General features: G+C 41.2%; 1 protein-coding gene across 6 annotated transcripts in view; it reads left to right on the forward strand.

Moving 5' to 3' along the window:
• The window catches only part of tbc1d4 (TBC1 domain family, member 4), a 27,799-nt gene extending 8,244 nt beyond the window's left edge, over nucleotides 1–19,555 (forward strand). The window contains exons 5-23 of one of the 6 annotated variants that reach the window (XM_078262306.1): nucleotides 160–249; nucleotides 602–706; nucleotides 854–986; nucleotides 1,100–1,191; nucleotides 1,359–1,481; nucleotides 2,297–2,419; nucleotides 2,986–3,045; nucleotides 4,935–5,152; nucleotides 5,625–5,777; nucleotides 8,959–9,116; nucleotides 9,556–9,768; nucleotides 11,295–11,456; nucleotides 11,605–11,763; nucleotides 11,990–12,090; nucleotides 12,220–12,363; nucleotides 14,073–14,232; nucleotides 14,431–14,600; nucleotides 15,943–16,119; nucleotides 16,834–19,555. In XM_078262306.1, the coding sequence (XP_078118432.1) occupies nucleotides 160–249; nucleotides 602–706; nucleotides 854–986; nucleotides 1,100–1,191; nucleotides 1,359–1,481; nucleotides 2,297–2,419; nucleotides 2,986–3,045; nucleotides 4,935–5,152; nucleotides 5,625–5,777; nucleotides 8,959–9,116; nucleotides 9,556–9,768; nucleotides 11,295–11,456; nucleotides 11,605–11,763; nucleotides 11,990–12,090; nucleotides 12,220–12,363; nucleotides 14,073–14,232; nucleotides 14,431–14,600; nucleotides 15,943–16,119; nucleotides 16,834–17,064 (2,772 nt within the window). In that variant the 3' untranslated portion in view covers nucleotides 17,065–19,555. Of the gene's footprint in view, nucleotides 1–159; nucleotides 250–601; nucleotides 707–853; nucleotides 987–1,099; nucleotides 1,192–1,358; nucleotides 1,482–2,296; nucleotides 2,420–2,985; nucleotides 3,046–4,934; nucleotides 5,153–5,624; nucleotides 5,778–8,958; nucleotides 9,117–9,555; nucleotides 9,769–9,806; nucleotides 10,828–11,294; nucleotides 11,457–11,604; nucleotides 11,764–11,989; nucleotides 12,091–12,219; nucleotides 12,364–13,556; nucleotides 13,662–14,072; nucleotides 14,233–14,430; nucleotides 14,601–15,942; nucleotides 16,120–16,833 lie in introns of those variants that run through there. The other 5 variants (XM_078262307.1, XM_078262308.1, XM_078262311.1 and 2 more) reach the window with 5 other exon arrangements.
• The last annotated feature ends 2,188 nt before the right edge of the window (nucleotides 19,556–21,743 follow it).

Raw genomic sequence — 21,743 nt, forward strand, 5'->3', positions numbered from 1 at the left:
TGAGAACAGTCATGAGATACTTGACACTGAAATTGTCTTCATCTTAATGTATATCCGCGATCCACAAACAGCATTAAGATATTATTGTTTTGTGCGAGTTCTTTTTTATGTGTTCATGCATGTATCTATCTGACCATAATATACTTTTGTGTTTCACAGGTCGGCCGTTTTGAAGTAAATCTCATAAGTCCAGACAGCAAAACAGTGGTGCTGGAGAAGAACTTCAAAGATATCTCATCCTGCTGTCAGGTTGGTTTATTTTTACTTACTGTATTTAGACTAAAAGCCTCTCTTTTCTGTCTCTGCTGCAGTCATAGCGATAAAACTCATTTTATGCATTTCTTTACTAGACATCTAATCTAATGCATTACTGCCTGTATTTACGGCACAGCAAGCCTTTTATTTTCAAGCCTTAATTTGATGGCAAATCCCATCTTTATTAGTGATGTAAAAATATATGTTCTTTTTTTTTTTTTTTACTGCCTGATGCAATCCCACTACTTTAAATAGACATCCCAGCATAACATATATTATTGCTGTTTTATGATTTGTACTGCTGAACTGATTACAAAGTTTCCTGTTTGTCTTGAATTTGACTCAGGGTGTTAAGCAGTCCGACCATTTTGGATTCATCTGTCGGGACCCATCAGAGTCTGGTCCCAGTCAGTATGTGTGCTACGTTTTCCAGTGTGCCAGTGAGTCCCTGGTGAGTCACAAAAAACGTGCATTAAAATGGCTTTAGCTTTCGCTCTTAACCCGATACTTTTATTTTAATCTGTTTTTGTCTTAATTTGGTGTGTGTGTGTGTGTGTGTGTGTGTGTGTGTGTGTGTGTGTGTGTGTGTGTGTGTCAGGTGGATGAAGTGATGCTGACCCTGAAGCAGGCCTTCACTACAGCAGCCGCCTTACAGAGCAACAAGACCGAGATCCAGCTGTGTGAAGCCTGCCCCATGCATGGCCTACACAAGCTCTGCGAGCGGATTGAAGGTAAGCCACGTAAAACTCTCTCTGGCTTGACTCATGAATATATTGATGCATGGACTGTTATTCCGAGTTAAAGCAACATAAAAGAGCATTCTTATTTCCTCTTCTGTTTCCAGGTCTCTACCCACCCCGAGCAAAACTAGCTATCCAAAAATATCTCTCCCAGCTGACTGACAATGAGCAGGCTGAGATTTTTGAGCGAGTTCAGGTAAGGTTCGGCTCTGCTTAGAGAAAGCACACTTTAGTATCTGGAAAAGTGTGACATATTGACAGTTTTTTGGTGATACGTGTTTTACAGATGCTGCATCTGCTTTAAAGCAGTGTTTTTTTTCCCCCCATCTTGGGTTTTAAGTGTTTGTGTATCCATGTCTGCAGAAATTGAAGCCAGGGTCAGACCAAGAGGAGAATGAGCTGGTGATTCTCCATCTGAGACAGCTCTGTGGAACCAAACAGAAGTCCCACCTCCACATCGGAGAGGCACCACAGGTAAATACTAATGTCAGTCACAGTAGATTTTATTTTAACTTTACCTAAGAACTGAAATGGTATAGTGTCAATGCCTTAAAAGTTTAAAGTGCCTTTTAACATCCATGAAATTTGACAAAAGTCAATTTAGACCTTTAAAGGTTTCAGAAAAGATTTTTGTTTTTTGCAGAATAGCACAGACTTGAATGTGTCTCAGCCCTGTGGATCTCAGATTTTCTTTTGGTTTTTTTGTGTTGGTATATTAGCAACTTTAAATAGAAAAGGCCACACAAAACATTGAGTAAAGAAGAAAATCAACGTCATTATTTACTCCAAAACAAGACAAGGTTGAGTTCTTGAATCCCAACAAGCAAGTCAAACTGGGTTTTCTATTGTTGATGCAACTTTTGTTGTGTTGTGAGTGATTGTAGGGTTGCATAGAATGTTTAAAGATTTTAGTTCCCTGTGATGGCTGCTATTGATGCTAGCTCTTTGCTGCTATCTTAAATATAAAGTTCATCACTTCCCGTTTGGAAGTGTAATATTCCTACAAAAGACCTAAGCTGGTTATCAATTGAATCACTGTTACATTCCATAAGTTGCTGTGGGAAAAGCATGACATTAAAGTATGAAAGGGTTGTAGATTATTACATTGGCTTGATCTAGCCTGAGGGATTGTATTTAAATAGCAGAACAACAGATCCAGTATTATTTTTGGCCACGTGGTTTGCTACTGTCTACTTACCGATTTTTGTGAACTAAAGGCTCACAGTGAAAGTAGCATTTTATTAATTATTTCTGTGACTTTTTTTTTTTTTTTTCATTCTGCCCATTGTTTTCTCTGACAGAATGCAGCAAACAGCTCATCCGCAGGAGACGGCACAGCCACCAGCAGTCGCTTTAAACTTGATATTCTTAAGAATAAAGCACGCACCTCCCTTACCAGCTCCCTGGAGAACATGTTTTCAAGGGTGGGTCACAAGATAGTTTTTATTATATAACTTATTTTCTTTTCTGCCCCGCCTCTGTCTTAATTTATTATCCTGCTTTTATTTCATCTACCACTTTCCTCTCTCTTTCTCTAAGTTTATTCCCTGTCTCTGACTCTAGTTTGTCTCCACCCCAGACAGAATATAGCCACTGTGCTGAGGTACCTTTGTGTCTCTCTGCTTTCTCTTTGTATCAGTTGCTGTTTCTGTGTCATTGTCATTCAGGGGATTTGAATTGACTCATATGTGCCAGTGAGACAGCAGAATAATTCCTTAGTAGAGGGATCCAGGCAATCTGAGACCTCTGCTGCCATCTGTTATTGTCTCAGAGACTTAACCAAACAATGACACTGTTCATTTTATCAAGTCAGGAAACATTAGTCCTTTTTCTTTCTTTTTTTTTTCTTGCCATTTATGATTTTCTGATTTATTGCTAATCAATGTTTTACAACCTTCTTGACAATCGCAACTGCACTGTTTGTCATGAGCAATTGGTACACTTTTGAAAAAGGATTGTTGTATAATTGTATAATCATCTTTGTCACCAGGGTGCCAGCCGGATGCGGGGCCGCTTGGGAAGCATGGGAAGCATCAGCAGTTTTGAAAGAGTAGGTATCCTTGAGGGGGAGCACGAGAATTCCCATAACTTTACTCGAGGGACTCTGGTAATTCTCACTTTTTACCCAGTGGCTTTTAAAAGCGGGTTATTCCATCTCTGTCCTCAGGAAAGGGCAAGTGTGATAGGTATGTGGTTTCACTTCATCAGTGTCAGTAGCTGGAGGCTGCCAACATTTCTTTTCTCACATGGAGACATGAGTCTGCACTGCATTATTCCCACATTGATTCATGATGCAGCTGCATTGGCCAAAAGACAGAACAGTACAGCAGAGGGTGCGTTTACAGAGCTGTCAGGGAACCATTTGGGGTTGTTGGCTCCACTGTGTCACTGCTGTGCAGATTGTGAAGTGAGTGTGCTATGTAGTCCCTAGGACTTCCCATCAGTCATGATGGAGTTTAGAGTACTCCACCGAACATTGTTGGACTCACGTTGGACATTTTAAAAGAAAATGGATCCAAATTGATGCATCAGAACCAGAGATATTGTCTTTTTTACCTCACTTCTTCCTTGTCAAAACCTTCGCCTTGTGTTGCTTATAGTATTTAACGCACAGAGATATGAAATAGACCGTCAATGTAGCTGTAATATGACTTACTTGTGCCTGTATATGTAATTTCATATCAGATTTACTAGAAATATGAAACGCCCCTCAAGTGGCAGCTCCAAGTGATGGGATTTTATTAAACTTGCAGATTTAAAAAAGAAAGGAAAAAGTAAATCAGTCATAGTCACAACGGCACAAACAACTCTACACATGAGGACCAAGTATTGCTATTTTCATAAGCATCTTGTGTGTCATTAAGATGCCCTTCTGTTGTTGCTCTATGCAAAATTATGTGACATCATTATGTCATTACACTGTATGTGAGTATTCTGGATGTACAAGGAAAATCTGTTGTCTTTGCTTCCAAGGCTCACCTGTGCCCCTCTTTGTTATATTATTGGCGGTCAGAAGAATGTTGTTTGCCCCGCGATAAAGCGAATAAGTAGTCATCTGGGGATTGTATCAGGATGCCGATGTCGAGCAGGAAATGTCTGCTGAGCCATGCCTGTCCTGGCTTCCTTTTCCTTAGCCCTGTCATAGGACACGGCACTATACAAGTGAGTCACTTTATCTTATCAGTGTTTTCCTAAAATCTACAAATCACAATTAAGCCATTCAGCTGACTGCGACATCTAGCATGATTAACACGTGTCAGCAGACAAACAGATCTTTTGCAACCTGCAATTTCATTAACAGTGGATTAGTAGTAGCTCCGTTAGACCTTGCAGTTGTTTTTTGTTTTTTTCTATGCGTATTGAAAAGATTTCTCCTGTCATGTCAGGTCTTAGAGAGGGAGGTCTGTAAAAGCATGAAGGGAGGAGATTGGAGGGTTTTCATGTGGATTTGAGCCCACCAATAGTGTGTAATGCTGTGAGTCACAGGACATTGTCCATTACAATACAATAGATGTGGGAGTTGTACTGCCAGGCATGAGGCAACGCTGAGTCCAAGAGTGTTGAGTAGAAAGTTAAACCTGGAATGAGTCTTGCTGTGGGGTTTCATTGGCTAGGTGAGTGCAGACCTGTAATTGAGATTTTTTTTTTTTATTTGACTTTGGACTGTGCTCTGTGGGGTTTCACTTCCAAAAACATTTAGCGTGATTATTACCATTTTAATTTTGTCTGCTTACACCTAGGTTATTGACCGGCATAGCAGGACAGAATATTTGAGTGGAATTTGTTATAATTTACCATTATCTCATCATTTCTCCCTGTCAAACAGTCGGACACATCAGAAAATCCAACCACGCTTAAATATCGAGATATGAAATCTCTGTAAAAGGTTTTTACTTATGCACTGACATCTTTTTCCCTTTTCCATTCTGTCCTCCTTAGCAAGATGAGGAATCTCCCGGTCACTCCCCTCCAGGTTCCCCTCCTGCTTTCCCCGACGATGACCCGGAAGGCGGCCTGCATTTCCGCCGGCGTGCCCACACTTTCAGCCATCCACCTGTAAAGAAACGCATCTCCTTCGAGGGCCAGCTGGCCAGCCAGAGCAAACAGGCTCCACTGCGCAGACAACAGTCTGTTAACCCAGAACTGCTGCAGAGCAGGTAACTTACACTTCACTTATCAGTCACTGCCTGCCTAGTTTGAACATGTGGTAGAAAGGAATGATCAGTGCAGAATATGCATCTGTTTGGTAATGTTGCAGGAGTGGATGTGAACTGTACTAAAATGTTTCTATAGGAGCGAGCTTTTTTGTTTGAAAATATGGCAAATGCTAACTTCGCTTAGAAAATCAGCACCTGTTGCTTCTCTTTTAATCAGTTTAACACCAACTAAATATTTAGTTAACCTTTGATTTACACAGACAATGCAATCTGTTGGCAGCACTTTGATCAGTCCAAAATCTCTCCACCTCCTACTCCACTATCCTCCAACAATAGCATCACAAGTTTCCTGTCACTGTTTGATCCCTCATGTGTTCCTCAGTGTTTTTTCTGTGCTCTGACCACAAGCTCCTTTCTTTTGTGTAATTTGTTTGTTTTTTATTTGTGGACATATCATGTTTGGCCCGCCCAGTCCCGTAGCTGTCTCGAGAAAACGCAGCGTTTCGGAGAGCGAGTCCACCTTCAGCCTCCCTTCCTCCTTCTCCGCCCCCACTTTCCTGAAAAGCTTTTACCAGGGCTCACTGGGCTCCCTGAGCTCCCTGGCAGACAGTGGGAGCCTCAAGAGGTGAGAGGGGGTGCTAAGACAAACCCTCCCTACTTAGGTCCAAGCACATCGGCCAGGGACAGAGGGGATAAGATGGGTGGGAAGGGCATACTGACCTTTGCTGGGATGGCAGATGCCACATACTTGTTGGCTGTCCAAACCTAACCCCCAGCTTTTTTGTCCCTGTATATTCATACCTTTTTCCTGTCTAGCCACAGCAAGCTTTTTATTGGTAAAAGTACTTTGCAGCTGTTTCTTTTTTCCCCCCCATCGTCTCTGCAGCTAGACACACCCTCTTCCTGTTTCTCTCAGAAGTAGAAGGGGATGCTGATCCACCCCTCTCTTCTTGTATTTGCATGTGAAGTTTAAGCTTTTTTTGCATGGCAGAACTGTATTTAAACTGGATGTATAGCCTTTATTAACTGCACTTCACACACGTGCCATTAGCTTTCCTGACCAGTGCTATCCATGATGCATCATGCTGACTCAGTTCAGTGATCTATTTTTTTATTATTCACAATTCACAAGACAAAACAGAAGTAGTAGTAGTAATAATAATAATATTATTAATAATAATAATAATAATCCTAATCCTACACTACCACAGCCTGTGGGTTATGCATTATTCAATGTGAATTCATCATTTTATAGTCTTTATATAATTCAGTACTAAGGACCATGTGGATAGGAAATCTTGCAGTCTTGAATGCCGTTAACTTGTAATTTCTTCAATGGGCAACAAGTCTATTATCTGCTCCAGCCATTGATCCAATGTGGGTCCTGACTGGTAAATCCATGTAGTAAGTATACATTTTTTTTAGCAAAATAGGAAAACATTGTAAACACACATTTTCTTGTATGGGGAAACTTATTTTCCACGTCATAATTCAACAAATATAACATAGGGCATAACTCAAAAGTTCAGTTACACATATCTTGGATTGCTTTATGAATCTTCTCCCAAAAGGAATAAACCGCTTTACAATACCAAAATAAATGCATGAATGTTCCTGATTCAGTTCCACATTTTCTACACATAGGAGAATTTATTTGATCAAACGTATTAAGCTTCAGTGGAGTTATATAGTATTTATACAGGAATTTATAATTAGTTTCCTTAACTTTAATGTTTATAGTTAAAGGTGAGGTCAATTCCGTACACAGAGTTAGCAATTCTTTTTCAGTGAATAGTCAATAGTGATCTATTTATTTTGAAAGGTTGCTGTTGATGATTGGCTGCTCTAATCAGTCAGCTAATATAGTGTGTTCAGGAAAACAAGACATACCGCTGTGTACCCCAGAGTCTCCTCTCTCAGCGCTACCTTGACAGTGTCTACTAGGTGTCTGGATGGCAGAAAGTAAAGGTTAACATTTCCATTATAAATGAGATGCAGTGAGGCGGACCATTGTAAAATGCCATTTCCACAGGATGTTTTTCTCTTCTGACAACAGTCCAATCCTCAGAGCACGTTTGTTGATAATGCGGCAAAAGGAGCACATTTCCTCTGATGATGAATACGAGCAGGTTTAAAGACAACTTGTTGAAAAGCCTTGACCTGTTGGGTATTTGAATCTGAATATATGGCAACCTGTTCACAGCTATGTTTGTTTTGTCTGTTGTACTGTGAACTAACAGTGATGTCTTTTATGTGACTTTTGCTGGCAGAAAAGCATAATAAGAGGTTATATATCAAGTGAGGATTTTTAATCTGCTAAGGAGGCGATGTGCAGAACAGCTGTGAGAGTAAAGTCGTGATCTCAGTGACATTTGCCTCGATAAAGGTCACTTCCTGTTTTTCAGTGTCCACATGATCCACCAAGCTTATTAACTACTGTAGCTACCAAGTGATCCTCAACGGGTAGCATAACAAGTAACAAGGAGGACAAGTGCCATTTGAACTAGTTATTCATGAAATTTTCATTTCCACATTCAACAGCTTTGGTATATATATTATATTAATCTATTATTCACTCACAAAAATGATTGTCTTTAAAACAAATAAAGAAAAAACAAATTTTTGGTGCCAGGATTTAAATGTATTTGTACATATACAGTACGTCATATAATGCTCATAAACTGCAATGCAGAATGCACTGATATAAAATAATCCTATTAATAAAAACAAGACTAAAGAATAAAAACAGACCAAATGGTTTAGCAACTGTTACATTATATTAATGTCACATGTATACATAATTAAATATAGTTTAATGCAGCCTTACTAATTAAGTAAAACAACCCAACTTGCAACATAATATAGACCTTCATTTCTGCTGCTTTTGTACTGATTATGTTGCACCATATTATGGTGCATTGTTATGTATGTAAATAAAATTAAATATAAGACAACTTTCCTACTTGGAGAAGCCGGGCTATGCTCTACTTTCCATTCCACCCATCTTTTATTGATGATGTTAACTTTCCACATATGACAAAGCTAGAGATGCACCAATAGACCGGCCGGTGACCGGAATTGGCCGGTTTTCACGTGCTCGGCCATGACCGGCGACCGGCAGGTCAGTCTGACATATGCCGATTTCATGCTGGTCACTGCTACAATTAACTGACAACATAACTTATACGAGATACAGTTCTCAAGGACGCACGTACACATGGACGTGACAGCACAGTCTTCTTTCTCCCCGGCTAAAATCGGTATCGGCTGGCCTAACTAAAAAAAAGGATTTAGGATTTGCTACAGCACCTACCATGTTTGCTACATTGTCAGCATTGCTGTGCTGGAAGGTGTGAATTTCAAGGCCTGGGTATTATGACTCTGATAAATGTGAAACATAAGTAACATGAAGCAGTGAACAAGACGTTTTTCAGTACCTCCAGTGGCTCAGTAACCAAGTTTTCTTGGTTCTCTCCACCAACAAAAGCAACTTCTTTTCCAGAAAACGTGCATGTGCCTCAGCTGTGGCTGTTTGTGTGGCTGATGTCTGTCATTTTACATAACACTACCTTTTGCCCTAATAACATGGACATTGGGAATCAGTCAATGCCTGGTACACGTTTCTTTAAAATCATGTTTAAGGTTCATCTTGATCATTTCTCATCAGCTCAGAGAGTTTGTTGATCAGAAGCTTGTATAAGGTTTCCTGAGTGGAGAGGTTAGTTGTATGTGCATTTGTGAACTGAAGGATGTGTGTTTGCGGAGTCATTTATTGTGTGTCTGTGACGCTACATCTTCTCTCGTAGCAATGGGGAAGGCAGGAAGAGGACCCTGTCTGGCTGCAGCAGTGACTCAGTGAGTGGGGGTCTCCCTCCGACCCCACGCAGGGTCTCCTGGAGACAGAAGATCTTCCTGAGGGTCGCTTCACCTATGAACAAGCCGTCTGCATCGATGCAGCACCCAGGTCTGGTAACACAATCCCACACGCAGTTTGTTCAGGCAAGGCGCAACATGATGCACAATTAATACGCTCTGAATAATCCACAAGTGCATAGCAAATGAGTACAAGGCAGGGAGGACATTTGATTCCTGGCTGCATGAATGGGGGAAGCAGTAAGGGTTGAAAGGAAAGAGGAATTTTCCCACTTCATCCTTGTCAGAAAAACACTGATAACAAAGATTGTGAAAGTGATCCTGTTCTCATGGCCAGTTTTCCTGCCTTAGTCTTTCTTCGCTTACTCGAGAGCTTAAAAAATGTAGCCGGCAGATTATTTCCAGATCCAGGACATTAATAACATATTGGCCAACAAGCATTGCAAACTAGTACACATTACGTCATTAGATACATTTTTCATATTAAATATTGTGTCTGTCTTATGATGTTTTTGGATGTCGTGTTTCAGACCACTCTGATGGCAGGGAGCTGTTGCCTCTCTCTCCTCGTGGCTCGGATTTGAGCCTGGATCCTTTCGGGCGTCTGCTGCCACCGGCAGGTGACCCCCTGTCTGGGGAGAGGCCTAAGAGGACGGGGGCTGACTACCGGGCCCTCTGGAAGACTGCCATCCACCAGCAAATCCTTCTTCTGCGCATGGAAAAGGAGAACCAGAGACTGGAGGGTGAGTTGCGGTTACACATAAAGTATGATAATTGCCCTAAAACGAATCCTTCCTTTGGTCACATGAATGATAAATATGAAAAACATGATTAAGTGACGTAGTCTTGTTGCTGCTAGATCATTCAGTATTTCTGGATGTCTAGTGTTTCTCTGCAGACAATGGTGGTATTTATAATCTGTCATGGGACTGTTCTTGAAATTTGCTCACACTGGGTCTTATTGTTAAGGTCGTAAAGATACTTATTATTGGTAACTTTCACTCCTGTCCCTTTTCCTCCCCTATCATGAACGTTTTTACATTCAGCCTTCACCACACACTCTAACACTTAAAGTCTTGTTGTTACTAACTGAAGCTTTATGAGCATGGACGGGGATAGAAGACTCAGCTACTCCTTACGCTGTCATTTCTGTTTATTTTGAGAAGTCCAATGTTGCAATATATTTAAAGCAACATGCTTTGGTGTTGCATATACAGTACACACACATTATGAGCACATGCAGATATGCAAGCATACGTAAACAAACAAGCAGTAGGTTAAAGTGCATGTATGAGAAATAGACCACAGTAATTGTTAAACTAACAGGATATAGCATTTAGAATATCGCCATCTAATGGCTCAGCTTATTTAGGGTGTATTCCAAATTTTCTTTCGTTTTTCTTTCTTGTTTTCCTGTCCTCCCCTAAAAACCACTTGTGTCTAAACGGGAAGTTAACTGGCAAGAGGAGGCATGGAGTAGAGAAGAAGTAGAGGCCATTTGAGACACTTAATTAGCTACTTCATTATCAAAAATGCATCTTTACAGTGAAGTGAAGTAAACCCCATCTTGTAAATGATAAAGTCTAATAGCATAATGTCTGTCAGTTTTATGCATGCCTAGCTTAAACAAATGGACAAATGAACAGCTTGCTTTCAGAGAAAGGGAGGAGATGGACTAAAAGCTGTAGCTATTTGTAGCCATTACATTATATTATACCAACACATCTCTTTCCCTTTGTTTGTTACTATGACACCAATGCTGGTCTGAGGACCTAACTGTGAATAACCGTTTTCAATAGAAGGTAAGAAATATAAAAGCAGTCCTTGGGATCAAAGCAGATGGATGTTTTGCATGATTTCGGGTGTTGCATGTTCAGGGACGATCGTACCTTTAAGGTGGTGTTTTTGTTTCCTTTGTCCGCTGTGCCTCTCCCCACTCCATCTTGATGGAGCTTCCCCATGCCTCCAACATAATAAGGATGGATCTTTGATGTTAATGTGGGTATTATGGCTTGTGTTTATGTGGTAGGCTTTCCATGGTAACTGGTGACAAAATGCCTTAGTATACTATATCGACGCTTGCTCTCACATCTGGTGTCTTTTAATCAGCTACGTTTTACAAAACCAAAAAACTGTTTTGTTTTTTATTAAGTACAGGCCTCATTTTGTTGGTTGTGTTGATTTTCTGGTGCGACAAGAGAATCTTAACTGATAAATTTATGTTAAATATGTTCTTTTGGCTCTTTTCATCCTGGTGATTGTGTTGTAGCGAGCAGGGATGAGCTGCACATCCGCAAGATAAAGCTGAACTATCAGGAAGTGGGCCAGTGCTCTAAAGAGGCGCAGGCATTGTGGGAGAGAAAACTGACAGCCCCGGGCAGGACAACAGTCCCACAGGACAAAGAGGAGATGTATCGTGCACTCTGCCAAGGTGAGAGACTGTGTGTGTGTGTGTGTGTGTGTGTGTGTGTGTGTGTGAGAAAATGAGAGAAATTGGTTGTGAAGACATCCTCATGTACGCGTGCGGTACGCATGTGAAGTTTTGAATGAGCACATGTAGTCTCCTTTTTTGTGTGCAGGTGTTACCAAGAGCAGGCGTGGGGAGGTCTGGTTGCTCCTGTCCCATCAGCACCGGCTGCGTCACAGGCTGCCCCAGCGTCAGCAAGCCCCGGACACCCCCTACCATGACCTGCTCAAGCAGCTCACCGCACAGCAGCATTCTATTCTAGTGGATCTAGGTGTGCGCATAATTATAAAAAAGGGGTCCCGACAGTCGCGAAAAACAAAGAAAAGTCATGGAATTTAGTTGGGGAAGTAGTTGACGTAGGAGTTTGGTTGTTATTCTTCTTACTTTTATTTAGAAAAATTATCTGTTAATGCTTCTTATCACATTGAAATCTCACAGAAACTGAATATTTGTTGTAAATGTTCAGATGTAAATATTTTTTCTGCATACCTGCTCAGGCCGGACCTTCCCCACCCACCAGTACTTCTCAGCCCAGCTGGGCGCAGGGCAACTTTCCCTCTACAACCTCTTGAAAGCCTATTCTCTGCTGGATACAGAGGTACATACTGTAATCCATCAAGTTTCTTTTCCCCACAGTGCATCACTGTAATGCCACAGTGTGGTGAATGTCATGACATTTGGTAGTACATATTTTGTGCTCTTTTTTTTTTTTTTTTGTGCCACACAGGTTGGCTACTGTCAGGGTATCAGCTTTGTGGCTGGAGTGCTGCTGCTGCACATGAGCGAAGAACAGGCCTTTGACATGCTGAAGTTCCTCATGTATGACCTCGGCATCAGGCAGCAGTTCAGACCTGACATGGTCTCTCTGCAGGTCAGTACATGAATGGGTGGGAGGACCACGTGTTAGAACATGTTATTAGAATATGAGGGATCTCGTAACTATGTGGTAACATTTTACCTACAGAATCGTCTACAATATCCTGCAAGGTAATTTAGGGATCAGCATCAGACATATTTACATGTTGCACCAACATTCAATTTCAACATGGTCAAATTAGAGCCAAATTAGTAACCTGAAGCACCAGATGGTTTGTTGCACATAACTATCTGATAAGCCACTATTGGAAAAGGGCAGGCCCTTTACAGAAATACCTTGATTTGATGAACCATCTGTCTATCACGTCCACCACTGTCGTAAACCACTCCCATAGCTGCCAGTAGCTCCTCACAGGACACTGATTGGTTCAGTCCGCTGCCGTTCTCTACACTCGTCTCCAGTGTCTGAATCTTCTGCCGTGCAGCCTGGAGGACACAGACATTGTACCTCAGTAAATACAGGGTGCACCACAAAGACAGACATTTGGTCGAGGGTAAACATAAAGCACAGAGTCGGCACTACAATGACTTTGTACCAGAACCATAGTTCAAAATCTCAAAGGTAGTGAAATTACAGCGTTTACCATACTGCAAATAAAGTGGTGTTCACTTGAACATTGGGAACTGCAGGAAATGAAATCCTCTAAACATTAAAGCTACTATGAATAGAAATGGTGGCACTGGTAGTATAAAAAAGACACTGGACCCCCCCCACCCCCCAGCAGATCTGACCAAGGGGCATTAAGATTAAACGGAAACACATAGACTGCTTCAGTTTTCACTTGGATTGTCTAATTTTATTGTCTACTAATAACTTGGGCTCAGAATAATTTGAGCATTTTGGTTTGGAATAATGAAACGGCTTTAATCACATAAAAACTCTACACAAAGTAAAGTTAAAATGTGTACAGTACGTTCAACTCGTTAAAAACAGTGAGTAACAAGCACAATGGACTTTAACCTTCACATTTTAGCTGTCACCTGCCTGCTATAAAAGACCTTGTGGGGATAGTTGGATAGTTAGTTAGCAACAGCAAATAGTAGTCAAGTGTCTCCACCTCAAATAAACCACACCTGCATGCCTGCTCTGTTAGCTTCTGTTAAACATCAGCTGACCTGTGAAAACATCAGCAGGCGTGGTAATGCTTAATCTATATCAGGTTACCATTTAGCCAAGCAGGGCTCTTTCTATACTGCAATTCTGTTCTTTTAAGACCTAGCCTAAGGTTGCAAAGCAAAACAAGGAAATTGTGCCGTTTTCTCTGTGCAGTGGTTCAGTGCGAGGAGGTTAAGGTATTATGTGTCTTCTTTGTAACGGTCAGGAAATTGTGAGACTGATAACAGCCTAATTTTAGCTTGAGCTAACTTCTGCTTCTCATTTTGGTCTGCTCTGCATTTCACGGCCGCACTTGTCAGGATTACTGTAATACATGGTTAGAGAGTTAGTACAGCTCATCAAATGCTGGGTCTTGATGCGTGTCTGAGCAAGTCTCTAAAACAACACTGGTGATACTTTAAGGAGCTCCTAGCTTGGGTAAATGTTCATCTGCCAGCTAATAATTCTCAGATTGCTCAGTGGTACTATGTCCCCTGCAGATCCAGATCTACCAGTTTATTCTGGCACAAAATGTTTTGTCCTGTGTATTTCATTATCTGTTTAAATGTGTCTGTTTATGCCTATGCACACTGTCTGTGTTATCCCAGGTTCAGATGTACCAGCTCTCCAGACTGTTACACGACTACCATCGTGAGTTGTACAATCACTTCGAGGAGCATGAGATCTGCCCGAGCCTCTACGCAGCACCGTGGTTCCTTACTCTCTTCGCCTCACAGTTCCCCCTCAACTTTGTGTCCCGCGTCTTTGGTATATATATATTTTTGTTTTTGTTTTTTTTTAATAATGGCTCCTGTGTGCTGACAGACAAATGCTTACCAGGCAACACAATGTTTTTTTCAAAAGAGGTTGACATTTAAATAGCTCTGTAATAATTACAGCTTAAAGAAAAAGTTTGTTAAACATTGGTGTTTTTATTGTTGTTCTGTGTTTGTTTTGTTTTTTCAGATTTTGTATTTGTGCAAGGGACCGGGGCCATCTTTAAAGTGGCCCTCTGTCTGCTGAGCAGCCATGAGGGGGAGATAGTGGAATGTGACACCTTTGAGAGCATTGTGGACTATCTGAAAACTACACTTCCTGCCCTCACTCAGACTCAGATGGAGCAGACCATTGCGAAGGTACAGAGTGGGAAGTTAAAAAAAGTATGAAATACAGTCCCAGGTTTCCAGATGATTGGGCACAATGACGCATGTCAACTTAATATTTGTTCATGAGTGGCCACTTAAACCTACATTGTGTAATTTTTTGAGTTGATTCTTAGCAAAAACCCCTTTGTTCTTTCACAAATATGTGCTCATTCATGTGTAATTACTTCCACAAACTAATCAAAGTATTCTCGTAAGCGTAGAATCTGACATTCAGAATCATTCAGAATACATACAGGCGAGTCGCTCGAATGACGGCCGCCATGTAGCGCCTCCGTCTTAAAAATACCTTAGCCAAAGAGGGACATACCTCCGCCTTTCGCACTTTTAGACTCGGTGGCACCGTGACGAATGCCAGCCGGGAGGGAAAAAGAGAATTAAAACGACAACGCGACAGGCAAAGCACCAAGACCAAAGTTAATATTGGAGTGGAAGCTAGAAAGTAATGTTCAGTTGGTTGTCATATACAATTTCACCGCTAGATGGGAGAAATTCTTACACAATGTAGCTTTAACCACAGATTTATTGTAGTGGTAAGCTGACAGCTTCTTCATACTTGTGACAGTGGAAAATGTGTTTAGAGGTGTCACGCTGTTAAAGATCCAGTATTCGTACTTACCGTAATGCAAGACACAATCTTAATTAGACATGTTTAAATAAAGGATTAGATAAATCTGGAGAAGAGAACAAATAAAAAAAACAAATAAAATGTAAATTTTCCGATTGTACCGCAAAGAAAACTATAACCATAACATTTTGATTGTATGTGTATTTGCAGTATATAGAAGCTTTGGTGATGTGCAGTCTTTTAAGAAAATAAATAGCACTTGCACGTTCTCTGTTACAGTACCTCCTGACAAAAGTACTATTGCTGTATGGGTTTAGTCATAAATAAAACCGATTTTCAAACCCATTTACTTTTATCACAATAGTTTTCTTTTTTCAAAAAGTACACTTTTGGTTGTCACTTTTTCAGGATTTGACTGTGGGCAAATAATATCCAGCAATTAAACAGAAGTGGATAAGGTTGGCAATATTGTACTTTTTTATTTTGTCATCAAATCCCATGAAAATACCCAAATCAACAATGTGTTGGTCCGTCTCTCAATACTTTCCAGCTTCCCCAGCAGGTGTGTGGCATTCAACTCCATTTATTCCTCCTAAAGATGGAAATCTTTCAAATCACTGACTTAAAACTCTTTATACAGACTCATTTTGCTGGACCTTGCATTCAGTTTTTGTAACCGTATCAATATACTATAATGACTTGTCAGTTGTTGGCATCTGTCTCACTGTGTAACCTGTTTTTTGCCAGGTAATGGAGATGGACATCTCCAAGCAGCTGCATGCGTACGAGGTGGAGTACCATGTCCTACAGGATGAGATGTTGGATGCCGGGCCGCTGCCTGATGACTCTGACCGGCTTGACAAACTTGAAAAGAGCAATGTGCAGTTAAAGAAACAGAACATGGACCTGCTGGAAAAACTTCAGGTAAGGAAGAGAAGCATTGCACTCCTCAGTTGTTACCTTTCATCGTCAATCATTTTGGGAAACAACTGCAAGCGCTTGGACTATAATTTTTAATGGTATTCATTATTTTAATACTTGATTATTAAGGGACTTAATGTGTAATTGTGGGAGGTATTTAGTTTATTGGTCTGTTTCTAATTCCTTCTTTTGATGGGCTGGTGAACGGCTCTGTCAAATTTTTTTTAGAGATCCACACTGATGTCATTGATAGTGCTTCAGACTACCCATAGATGGCACTAAAACACAAGATAAAAATTCAACGAAAATGATAGCAAGACAAAGGCATTGTACGCTGTATTCTCTCTAAATGCTCTTAACATTTAACAAGTAGTTTGTGAATCTGTGTAGCGGGACTTGTCATACCCGACAGCCCTCGTATTAATGAGGTTCAAAGAGTTGAGCTGCTCTCATATCTGATGTGATAAAGAAAAATCAGTGGACTCTTAGACTTATTGTGTTGGATAACTGTTACTACGGCATTTAACAAGGGAATTACACAAAGCCTGGATTCTGTATGAACTGCAATCATATTAGAAAGCACTTTTGTTGAGATTTTGTGCTATGGTTCTGGTACAAAGTCATGTGCCAACTCTGCTTTTTGTTTACCCTCTGTCCAAATGTCTGTCTTTGTGTTGCGTCCTGTATTTACTGAGGTACAATGTTTGTGTCCTCCAGGCTGCACGGCAGAAGATTCAGACACTGGAGACGAGTGTAGAGAACTTCCTTTCTCGGGAGAGCAAAATGAAGCACATGATTCGCTCTCTGGAGCAGGAGAGGGCAGCTTACCAGAAGACCATTGAACGCATGCGCTCATGCCTTCCCCCTGACGCCCTGACAGATGTGGAGATGACCCAGATCAAAACGGGACCCAACGGGAAAGCCAAAACTGCAGCCAAGAAGCCCTGATGGCAACCAGGGGGCTGGCTGCTCTGGACAGATGCACAGGCAGAGACTGAAGTGAACAAATGGAGCCTGCTTTAGTGGAAGGCTGCTGAGCTCCACAGCTATTGTTGTACTGCTGCACAAGAGTAGCAGGGTTTTGTAAATGTGTGATGTCTGGACTTGAGATGTGCAGACTATATGGGAAATCTACATGATATTTGTCAGTTTATATCCGAGCAGTGGGAGGATGGTTTCAGTTATATTAGCAAACAGACTGTTCTATCAGTGCATCAAAGCTGCTGTTCTGTCTGATCTGCTTCACTGCCAGTTTGAAGGTGAAATCAAGATGCACTTCCTTATTCAGATCTTTTTTGTAATCACGGGGGAATTTTTTAGACACGAGAGAAATATGTCTGCCTCTGCTAATCTTTTTTGATCACTGCCTTGATGTAGTTACTATCGGTCTCAGTAGCACCACAAAAGCATTGAACAGAAGTTGCCTGTTAGCAAACAATCCTTTGGACTTCAGGTTCAACTTATAGCCATTACCAGTGTGCGTGATCCTGGAGTTGATGCCCCATTGTTTTTGTTGTTTTTGAACTTGTCTGTGATGGAAACTTTGCCTCAGAGTAATCACATTGCTTTGTCATTTCCTTGTATTCACTTGAAATGTGTGAATGCGGTTTCTCTCCAAAGATCATTGTAATAACATTCTGTTTTTCACAACAGAGACATCTGACTGCCTGTCAGCCATATTAGGCTTTAAATTTCGGCAGACATATATGGTATCTTGTTGCTCATCCCCCTGCACCGCACCACTGCCTTCACGTGAGAGATCTCTAACATGCACTTGCTGCTTTTTAAGGAGGAAGTGTTTCTTCCAAAGCTCAGGCAGGACGTGAGGTTGTCTGCCTTCTCAGTTTCCTGTGTGACTGACCGCGGTGTTGCCTCGTTTAAGCAACACATTCAGACACTGAGGCAGAGTTTAAGAACCCCAGGAGGCACTGAAAAGAGGAGTGATCTGAATGTACACCACATGCTTCTGTTCTAAAAGTTTGTATGACATTTTTGTTTTTGTCAGCCAGAGGTTTGACAAAAGTAGCAACGCCCTCTCTTCCTGTATTTCTGGAAGGTGGATCTACAAGCAGCTAGTGTTGTTTGGCTAAGAAATTCAAGACAACATGTGTTTAGGTGAGTAGAGAGACTGCAAAGAAAATAAGAAGAACCTAATCAGTTTCCTTTTGAGTGGGGGAGTCCTAATGCTGGGTAATGTATACAGTATATGTACACACACACACACACACACACACACACACACACACACACACACACACACACAAACACTCACATACAAACAAGCTGTGCAGTGAACTGTCTGACTGTCTGGGCAGACAGTTTAAATGAGTTCAACGATGGTTCCTTGGCTCTCTCATTAGTTTTGTTTTATCCCACCTCCCTGTCTGACTCACCATCGCCAGTTCTTATTGAAAGCAAAACTGGGCTCGACTCCGCTTTCATAAAGCACCCTTACATTAAAACCAAGGTGATGAAAAGTACTTACTAACAGCGTCTATCAGTCTTTCTGTCCTTGGTGACATGTTGTGGTGACACATTTGTGTCTGTTTCAGTGTAAAGTTTTTATTCTCAAAATGTAGTCCAAGCAGACGTATCCTTTGGCATGCAATGCAGTATGTACAGCAATCCTGGTTCTTTGCATATACCCAGAGACTTGCTTACCTTTGCTAAGTCACAGGAGCTGCAGGAATTCTGTTCTTGTTGTAATTGAGATGAGATTGTAAAGGTTTGCACCAAACCTTTCATAAATAGTAGAGAAATGTTCACCTCTGAACAGCAGGGGTTCTCTCAACAGTTCAGAAAGTGAAACATATCAAACAACTTATTCCGAAATCTGTTAAAGGATACGTAGGATACAGTCCTACACAGCTTTCCTGCCTCTTTTGCTCATCTACAGTATTTGTGCATAATATAAATTGACAATTGAACCAAAGATGTGGTTGCTTTTCAAAAATGAATGAATGAATTCATCCAAAATGCTGTGATGTATTATGTGAAATGTGATAACTTTTTTTGTCACTACACCTTTCAGCTTTTTTTTAGGTTTGTACTAAGACAAAAGCTTAAAAAAAGGACACCAAATATTGGCAGTAAAAACTTGACACATAAAAAAAAAAAAAAGACCATTGGCAGACTTTACTCATCATTCTCATCTTATTCTTGTGTGCCAAAAAAAAATAATGGCCTTTATTCTCCATTCATCGGAGATATGAGACCATTTTGTCAATAATCTAATGTTAAGCATATCCTTGTGGTTAGCAAAGGGTCTTTATTTTACCGGTGCTCCGAGTCCTCCTGACTACTAAATAGTGCTTGTATCACTGTGTTGTAAGGAAAGACACTTAATAATAGATGGATTGTTTTTCTGTCAACATCAGGGCTACACAAAAAAACAAAGACACTGTCATGAATTCTTCAATAAACTTCACCTTGCCTTGTTTTCTGTCTACTCATGTCTGAATGTCTTTACTGCTCAGTAAGCTCTCATAAAGAACTAATGTTCCTTTCCTGCTCTACAAGGTAGCACTTCAAGTGTAGGACGTTGCCTCAAGCTGAAATGGTCTCCGTGTGTAGACGTATTATTGCGTAAAAGGCCAAGGTAGGCTTCGACAGTTTTAGAGAGTCTATTTAAAGGCCTTTGTTAACGCCTTGGGCAAAGAGAACTACAGGTCTCCAGTGGGAAACAAAAATCCTCCTGTAAAATGTTACCCTTTACAAAGTATCTAAAACGTTCAGCCATGTCTACATTTCTGAATAGGCCATATTGTTGTAAATTAAATAAATATATATATATATATATATATATATTATTTATTTTTTTGACAAAACCTCTTTGATGTAGATCAGGGACTCCCAACCAGATTACTATGTATTGCGCTTGAGAGTGCGTGAAAATTAGTAAATGATTTAGCAAGTCTAAACAGTTAGATAAAAGAAATGGATAAATGGTTGAAATAGATAGGCAAACATGTATGGGAAGTGTACCAATAATAAACACATTTGAGAAACTGAAATACTTGAAATAGCCAACATTAAAAGTATTGGATAAATGGTGAAAACAACTGATGAATGGTTGAAATAGCTAGCTTCATCTGAAATGGCTTTCGGGGTACATCAGACACAAAAGGTTGGGAGCCACTGATGCCTTCTTAGCCCTTTGTTTAATCTGTAGTCTATGATTATGAACCACAGTGAGAGCCCAGCAGGAGCTCCATCAGCCAAGGAGAGGCTTTGAAAGATAGCAGCCATAAGACCAGTCATTGTTTTCCTAGGAGGATCTTACCCAGAAAGGCCTGTTGAGTGTTGCTCTGATCAGCCTCTGCCAAGCCTGGAGCTTGTCACACATACAGTAAGACACACAAATGACCGCCAACCAGGAGCCTATCGCACACTAAACAAAAGGGGCTACATTCCTTGTGTATTCCCACACGAGGACACATCCTGCAGGAGGGGAAGAGTGGGATACTGGGAGTCCGCTGGGGATTGGCTGAGAACGACACTTCCTCTGCCGAAGGTCTTATCAGCTCTGTTTGTTTTCGACTCTCTCTCTTCGTCTTCACTGTCTTCATCTTTCAATCCATCTCTAACTCCCACTCTGCTTCCCGCTCTCCTCATCCCTCCCATTGGTATTATGAGGCTTGATCTGAAACTTTGGTATAATATTTACTGTATTGTGGCGCTTACAGATGAAAAAGTAGCAATGCAGTTGTCCAGACAGGTATTGCAGTGAATGACAGACTGGAAACACAAAATGACAAGTATCAGTACTCAAACTGAAAGTCCAGTGTTTGACACAGGACACTGGCAGCCCTCAAAAAATATTTGCATATATATAGACGTGTACATATGTGTGTGTGTGTGTGTGTGTGTGTGTGTGTGTGTGTGTGTGTGTGTGTGTCTTAAGGGCATTAGACCCTGGCCTTTTTAGAAAGAGAAGAGTGAGCTGACAGTGTGAGCTGGTTGCTGAAAGTGATGGGGTAGAAGAGGGAGTGTGGAGGAGGAAAAGGAGGAGGGAGAAGGGGTTAGAAAGGGACCTCCTGCCTTATATGGGAATTCATACTGCTCTGCTTGTGGCGCAGTCTAAAAGCTGGAGTTGTTTCAGTAGAAAACACTGGGCTACAGCTGTCACTGCAAAGTATTCCAGGTCATGGAATATTTATGCAACAGCTGAACTTTTACTTTGCAGCACGGTTATCCGCAATTCAAAGCAATAATATGGTTGTAATGCAAAAACAAAAACATTACGCAACTGCAGAAATACATCAGCACTGTACAGCGAATGAGCTCATTTGAGCAGCACCAGGCTTAGCTGCAGAGATTGGGAGTTACTGACTTTGGAGAATGGAGAAGAGCGTGATGGGGGGTGGGGGGTTGGAGGTGGAGAGGGAAACAGCTGGAGGGGTGGGAAAGAGACTCAGGTGGGCTCAGTCTAGTCCAGAGAGAGGAGTTGGCTCCCCGGAGGCCAGGAACACACACACACTCACAGACACATTTCACTGCATCTCATAGTTTAGCTTTGCCTTGATTTCTCTCCCCATCTTTCCCCCTATCCCCCTACTTTGCAGATACACCGGCTGCTCCAGGTCTTTCAAAGCTCCTTCCTTGTCTCTTCCTTCTCGAAAGCTATG

The sequence above is a fragment of the Sander vitreus genome, chromosome 11 (assembly GCF_031162955.1).
Source record: "Sander vitreus isolate 19-12246 chromosome 11, sanVit1, whole genome shotgun sequence".
NCBI lineage: Eukaryota > Metazoa > Chordata > Actinopteri > Perciformes > Percidae > Sander > Sander vitreus.